This window comes from Diaphorina citri, unplaced genomic scaffold (assembly GCF_000475195.1).
Source record: "Diaphorina citri unplaced genomic scaffold, Diaci psyllid genome assembly version 1.1 scaffold1473, whole genome shotgun sequence".
NCBI lineage: Eukaryota > Metazoa > Arthropoda > Insecta > Hemiptera > Psyllidae > Diaphorina > Diaphorina citri.
Genome location: NW_007378899.1, coordinates 7170 through 15451, shown reverse-complemented (window position 1 = coordinate 15451; position 8282 = coordinate 7170). Strand labels below are relative to the sequence as shown.

Genomic DNA, 8282 nt, shown 5'->3' with positions numbered 1-8282 from the left:
GGACGACATGCATGCACACACGACAAAAAATATAGAGAGAGAAAAACTACAACTGCCAAAAAAATATAAATTTTACTGGCGGAAATAAATACTTGAAGAAAAAAAGGCCAATTTTCTTTTTTGGGGGAAAAACGTGCACTGAAAGTCTGTCACGTCAGAATAAAAGTAAATAAAGGCAGTTAACACGTAGCGGAAAAATTGGCTACACGCGAACCGTTATCAGCGAAGTGTGATGACTGCAGCCAAGACAAGCGCATGTGTGGGGGACTTGCCTTACTGGGGGGCGGACTAACTACGCCCCCCTTAGCTCTGCGCACACCATGCAGACTTCCCCCCAGACTTGAGGCAATCAGGTAGAACAGGTGAACAGAGATTCTCCTCACTGCATCCTCGCGAGCTGTATTAGACTGGAACTTGGAGTATTTACTGATATATGCATCGATAGCATGAGCCAATGGAGGATTGTTATATTCCAATTCAGTGTCAGGTAAATTGACACTCATTTACCCTGATCGTTTTTAGACATAAGTATGTTCCTCAGGAATCTGATAATGTCCTAATCAGTTATACCTACTTGTTGGTAATCTTAGAATGTCCTTATATTTAGATACTATCAGTTGCATTTAGCAATTCACTCTGGCGATATTTCTTGATGTTTAACTCTTTGCTAGAAACTAAAATTACTATCATTATTGTGTATGCGTGATGGTGGATGTGCCTATTTTACAGGTAGTACGAGTAGCTAGGTGGTGGATGTGTCACTTCTCCCAGTCTTCCAAAGCGCTTCAATCTAAGATCTGGGGATGTAGATAAATCATTAGAAAAAACGTACAATCTGTTATTATTTAACCCCGTACAAACGTACAATTTTCACCCTATAACTTACTTATTTACTCCAGGGTCTTCACAGACCGTCTGCGCACACCATGCAGACTTCCCCCCAGACTTGAGGCAATCAGGTAGAACAGGTGAACAGAGATTCTCCTCACTGCATCCTCGCGAGTTGTATTAGACTGGAACTTGGAGTATTTACTGATAGTTATGCATCGATAGCATGAGCCAATAGAGGATTGTTATATTCCAATTCAGTGTCAGGTAAATTGACACTCATTTACCCTGATCGTTTTTTGACATAAGTATGTTCCTCAGGAATCTGATAATGTCCTAATCAGTTATACTTGTTGGTAATCTTAGAATGTCCTTATATTTAGATACTATCAGTTGCATTTAGCAATTCACTCTGGCGATATTTCTTGATGTTTAACTCTTTGCTAGAAACTAAAATTACTATCATTATTGTTTGTGCGTGATGGTGGATGTGCCTATGTTACAGGTAGTACGAGAAGCTAGGTAGTGGATGTGTCACTTCTCCCAGTCTTCCAAAGCGCTTCAATCTAAGATCTGGGGATGTAGATAAATCATTAACAAAGGCCGGATATTAGGGAACAGCCAGAGAATGAACCTAAGCCACCAAATTGCAATCATTTTCATACTTAGGTAGGTAATCTAAACTTGTTTGGTCATAATAATGAGAAATCAAACAACTAGTGCTGAAAAATGCATAAATATTTTTTAAAGGTTCAAGCTTTAATACTTTTCTTAGGAAATGTGGAGGTACTTCAAGCATGATTGTGGAAAAAGAGACACATCCACTAACTCGACTTGAACATTACAATACCTAGAAGTAGAACACTCTACAAGGAAAATTCTTTCAATACTTAAAATGTGCAACCATCCTGGCACTTTATAAGTAGATAATAATAATACCTAATAATCCAGAGCATTTAAACTCGATTTTTTCCCCACAAGTTTTAAGAGCCCTGGGCCCTATTCCACGAAAGAATCTGCACTTCTCACTTATTATTCTACGCAAAGAAAAAACGTACAATCTGTTATTATTTAACCCCACATACAAACGTACAATTTTCACCCTATAAACGAGACTTTATTGAAACTGCTGACAAAAAGGGACTTCTTGGTCCTACGTTGGCAACCTGGATAAAATATTTGTAATCAAATTGGAATTGTATTTTCTAGAGGTGAAGTTGACCTCCCCCACCAGCCTTCTCCATTCTTGTCTGTCCTGGGCGATGGTCTGCCAATCTTGTCGGATTCCAATGGATTCGAGAGATTAAACGACACTTTATTGAAACTGCTGACAAAAAGGGACTTCTTAGTCCTACGTTGGCAATCTGGATAAAATATTTGTAATCAAATTGGAATTGTATTTTCTAGAGGTGAATACACCGACCCCGCATTAGTGAGAAATGGTGAAGAAGACGAAGGAGAAGAAGAAAAAGAAAGAGTTGCAAAAAACACGAGTTTTTTTTCGTATAAAATTCAATTCTGTAAGGTATTAGATACGTGTAGGTACAGACATTTCTCAATGTACGTACATTTTTCATGTGGCATATTTTAAAGTTTTGGTCTTGTACTTTAGGGAGGAGGAGGAGAGCGAAGACATATGCGGGCACTTTGATGTGGAGATCTGATTTATTGCTATGATTTCGCTTGAAATTCACAAATATGAATTATGCGCCACGATATGAGAGGGTGCAAAAACACTATGCACCCTCGATTCTAGTATTATGTATACCTACCTATGTATCTCGTATTTTTTTACATAAAAAAGAAATAAAACTTTCAACTGTAGAGGTGTCAGCCTGACACAGGTTTTTTAAACTGAGGACTTCAAACCCCTTGGAAAAAAAATCAGTAACTCCGGAGATAAGGCAATCTGTTACCACTGTGATGTAAGATATAGCTTTCCAGATATTTGAAGACACCGACCCCGCATTAGTGAGAAATGGTGAAGAAGACGAAGGAGAAGAAGAAAAAGAAAGAGTTGCAAAAAACACGAGTTTTTTTTCTTATAAAATTCAATTCTGTAAGGTATTAGGTACAGACGTTTCTCAATGTACGTACATTTTTCATGTGGTACATTTTAAAGTTTTGGTCTTGTACTTTAGGGAGGAGGAGGAGGAGGAGGAGGAGGAGAAGAGCGAAGACATATGCGGGCACTTTGATGTGGAGATCAGATTTATTGCTATGATTTCGCTTGAAATTCACAAATATGAATTATGCGCCACGATATGAGAGGGTGCAAAAACACTATGCACCCTCGATCCTAGTATTATGTACCTATACCTTATGTATCTCGTAAGAGGTGAAGTAAAAAGTGTGCAGAATCATTCATGGAACAGGCCACAGGACCACGGTAGAACGAAATGACCAACTGCCCACACATATTAGAACAATAATTACCATATCTGGAATGGTTTATTAAAAAAGTAAACAAAGAAAATGACAACAAAAACTGATAGGGTTGAAACAGCACACACGTTGTGTTTTATGGCTAATTGTGGGTGCAATAACCCATCACCTCTAATGGTCATATTTACCCTTCCTCTGTTTCTGTAATGGACCTTTTCATTCCCCTATCATTTTGATTACCTACTTTTCCTGTTGACCTTCGTAATGTTTTTCAAATCCAGAGTTTTATTTTTTCTTTTTCTCTCCTCCTCATAAACCAAGTTTCTTATCTCATCAATAAATGAAAATATTAGTCTATTCCGTGGCGTAGATAAGGGTCATTCCTTCTTTAAAGTATAAACCAGTACCTAACCAAAAGGGAACGAGTCTAATTCTGGGACGTTCTCGGGAAAGCTTGGATATGTTTGTCCCAATTTGGTAAGCTAAACAAAAAATTCAAAAGATTCTTGTGAATAGCTATTTGTTTGTAAAACCAAAAGGGAACGAGTCTAATTCTGGGACGTTCTCGGGAAAGCTTGGATATGTTTGTCCCAATTTGGTAAGCTAAACAAAAAATTCTAAAGATTCTTGTGAATAGCTATTTGTTTGTAGAGTTTTATCTTTGAACTTCAAAAATCTGGTTCGGTTGTCAAATTTTCAACGCCTATTTCATTGTTTTTGACATGGGAAATGAGTCACATCCACTAAGATGTCACTAACCACCAACATTAAACTCATTGATTACAACTAACTACTTTGAACGTGGTTAATTTGGTTAGTTTTAAACTTTTGTTGGTTACAATTTTATTGATGGTTACTTTTAACTTTTATTGGTTACCACAGGGCCCATTGGTTACTTTTAAATTTTACTGGTTACTGCTATGGTCTTATCGTCCCGAAATCGAAGAGAGAAGGAAGACAGGATAGGAGAAAGCCAGCCGTTCCGAGAACGAACATTATACCTTGAGGATAAAATCCGCCCCGGGCGGGATTCGAACCCGTTTGACCTTCGTATTGTTCTTCACATCCAGATTTTTATAATTCTACAATAGTTGAAAGGAAGTGTGCTTGAAAAGGACCTTTAGCCCTTCTCTCTGTTAAACTCATTGATTACAACTAACTACTTTGAACGTGGTTAATTTGGTTAGTTTTAAACTTTTGTTGGTTACAATTTTATTGATGGTTACCTACTTTTAACTTTTATTGGTTACCACAGGGCCCATTGGTTACTTTAAACCTCTATTGGTTACTTTTTAGCTCCAATGTATACTCAACTCCTGCACTGAAGAAGAAATAAGAAGTTGAAATATTTTGTATCGATCCTGTGAGAACATTAATCAACTCATATTGAGCTGAACTTTATGGGGTATGGCTTGTAGACTCTGTTTCGCTAATATCTCAGTCGCTCCACGTCAGATTTCATTGTCTATTATATATCTTAACGTCTTTATTTATATATCTTAACGTCTTTATTTATATATCTTAACGTAATCAGCAAAAATTAGGAATTTTGAATATTTAATAACATCCGGAAGGTCGTTAAAAAGAGGCTAAATAAGAAAACAAAATTTACCACTATTTCCACTATTATTTGACATGACATATTTGATCCAATAGATAAAAAAAAAGTTCGGCTCTTATGGGTTAAGGCCGGTCACTGACATTTCGACTTACAGGTCTAGGTCTGTCAGACTGCCGGGACGTGTAAGTCTTCCGACCCAGGTCTCTCAGACGGTCTGAAAACTGTAGTCCAAAGCTTTTTTCGCCACACGCGTTCAGATTGTCTGACGGACCTAACGTCTATCAAACAGTCTGAGTGTGAGTGGCATCGCGGCATAAGACGTTCAGCTCAAACGACATATTTTTGGTAGATATTACACGGGCCACCCTTTCAGATTAATGTTAATCCAATTAGATCCAAACAATCTGATTGGTTACTTTTAAACTTAAGATTACCCAACCAGATTAAATTACCAAATAGTGACCTCAGGGGGTAACAAAGTTGGCAAACAACTGTAACGGAAGTACCGATCTCTCAAACTTTAGGTATACATGTTCATGTTGTCCTCTGAGTACTGAAAGGGTTATATGACATGATAGACTATTATCCCAATATATTGAGCTGAACTTTATGGGGTATGGCTTGTAGATATTATTACATTTTATTATTATTACTACTACTTCTTCTTTTTTTTATTTTTACTGGAATGAAGTGGTACCTGATAATTAACAATTAATATTTTTAATTTAGGTAAGCTCGGTAATAAAGTTACGTCCGGTTGTAGAGAACTCTAGCAAGTATGTGATGTGTGTGATCGACCAGTTAATAGACTACAGCCATGTGGAAAGAATTGAGGGGTTTTAATTAAGAAGAGACAAAAGAAAATCCCTCGGATCTACATAGAACTCGATGTTGAAATAACCTAAACAGGTAAATACTTTTGCGCAAACGGAGAGGCTTAAAAAATGTGCAAATTTTGGCCATCATAATGAATATCTACTCTCAATGAGGTTCTCCCCACATTGTCAAATAAATGAGGGTTAAATTCCATGCCTCAATTGAAAATCGAACTCACACCCTCTCAGTTACCAAGCCACTGTCCAACAGAGCCAGGCCACTGTCCTACTGAAGCAGAATCGATCATGTTGTACTTGATCGATATTTTGGCAATAACGCGAACTTGTACTTGATTTTATTCGCTACAGAATCAGATGGTTGACAAGTCGAGATAAAATGCAATCCTGACTGAATCCTTAAGTAGTCTAGACATGACTTCCAGGAATCTTTTGATTCCAGAAGCGTGGTTCTAAGAATCTCTGCAACAGTCGCGCGCTATTTGGAAGCCTGCTTCCTTGATTTTTACTCTTTTGATTGCCATCTTTTTTTCTTTATTTGTAGTTAATTAATCTATTTTTATCGCTTATTATTTATGACTTGACAATGACACAAGTGGCTGAATCAAACTAGAACTCGATCGAACGTCAACCAAAGAAAAATGATGCCTGAAATAAACTTTTGTGATTTTTACTGACGATGCCGTTTTTTTTTTCCTTTTTTTCCCTCAAAATAACCCATAATTTAAAGCTAAAGCTCTATCTAAAGCTGAAATTTAGCATATTGTATAGGTATTAATCGGGCAACAACATTTGTGACAAGCAGATATGCTCAACACAATTGATTAAAATTCCTTTAATATAGAAAATTAAAGTCACATAGATAGTAGGCACACCAACTTTACGTGAATTTTCCAATGTCAAGTTATAATATCAGATTACCACCGACACAAACCCACAAGTTCATTTCCATCATTTGACTGTATTTTGCCTCCGCTTGTATCAAACCTACACTTTTTGTTTATCAAATAATTCATATAGGTAGGTAAAAAATAATAGATAAGTGTATATACTCGTACTAGTTAATTACCATTCTTGAGAGTATTGAATAGATATATGAATTTATAAGACACCCCTTATAAGCCACCAAGAAGCTACCACTTTACTATAGTGGGTTTGACAATTATTTTACAAGACATTTAACGATGAATAAATTTATGTATTATGTATCATCTCTAAATTATTGTCGCCAGTCAATGAAGAGCTGCCCTCTTGAACCCGGACACCTATTTCGGACTTGTTAGTCCTCTTCAGCCAGCTGTAGCTCTTTCTCTCAGAAATTAGACTTGCAGTAAACTATCAAATAACATTCCGCGCGAAGTTTCATCACGAGACTTTGAATCTGGAGGTTTGTGGTTCGAGTCCAAGTCTAGTCATAAAATTTAGCGTAGTCCATCAGGTGGGGAACGACATTTGTAACAAGCATTTACTTATGCCTCAATAATCCTGATCTCCAATAATTAACGCAATAATCTCCTTTACGTTTCCGCGAAATACCAAGTTTAATTCAATTTTTCCAATGTTTTCAAGTTAAATTCCTTTTTATTTTATTTCTTTTAATAACTTATAAGCTTGTATTAAGAAGGCAAAGAGACCTACCTGTAGTAAGGGAATCCTTGAGGCACATGGAGGTCCATAGTCCTCTTCAGCCAGCTGTAGCTCTTTCTCTCAGAAATTAGACTTGCAGTAAACTATCAAATAACATTCCGCGCGAAGTTTCATCACGGGACTTTGAATCTGGAGGTTTGTGGTTCGAGTCCAAGTCTAGTCATAAAATTTAGCGTAGTCTATCAGGTGGGGAACGACGGAACGACATTTGTGACAAGCATTTACTTATGCCACAATAATCCTGATCTCCAATAATTAACGCAATAATCTCCTTTACGTTTCCGCGAAATACCAAGTTCAATTTCATTTTTCCAATGTTTTCAAGTTAAATTCCTTTTTATTTTATTTCTTTTGATAACTTAGCTTGTATTAAGAAGGCAAAGAGACCTACCTGTAGTAAGGGAATCCTTGAGGCACATGGAGGTCCATGGGCATGGCGGCGGGGCCCCCAGGATGGGCCCCGGGATAGCCATGATGTTCCCCCTGCATCATGGGGCCGGCGTGGCCCAAAACGGCCGCGGCCCATGGCGAGCTTGCGAAGCTACCCGGATGATCCAGCTCAAACGCGCGTTCTACCACCTTGTGCATGAAATAAACCGTACACCCACTGGACTACGGAGAAAGCGACTCAAGTGTATCCCATTGAGCAAATATTGGGCTGCACTATACAGGGAGAACACTAGACAATCCTATAGACAGCCAGATAGAATATACACTTTTCTCTATGTGTACGAGTATAAAATTAGTGGAGGTGTCTACTTCACTTTTTAGCCCGTCCTTCCTTTTTATTATTACATAATATGTATTTCTCTTCGAAGGATGTTTATAACTATGTACCTAGTAGGTACTGTATCTCTCCTTCTTCCCCTTCTTCTTCTTCTTCTTCTTTGTCTTCGTCTTCTTCTCCTTCTCCTCCTCCTCCTCCTTCTTCTTCTTCTTCTTCTTCTTCTTCTTCTTCTTACAATTTCCCAGAATGTGAACATCCCTCTTTCCTCAACTTTCCTCGAATCTCTCAAATATTCCTGCAT

General features: G+C 37.6%; 1 protein-coding gene across 1 annotated transcript; it reads left to right on the top strand.

Annotated features, from left to right (window-relative positions):
• Positions 1-7248: 7248 nt before the first annotated feature.
• Positions 7249-8025, top strand: LOC113470267. Its single transcript, XM_026828569.1, has 2 exons — positions 7249-7277; positions 7678-8025. The coding sequence occupies exons 1-2, from the start codon at positions 7272-7274 to the stop codon at positions 8023-8025; spliced, it is 354 nt and encodes a 117-aa protein (XP_026684370.1). The 5' UTR covers positions 7249-7271.
• The last annotated feature ends 257 nt before the right edge of the window (positions 8026-8282 follow it).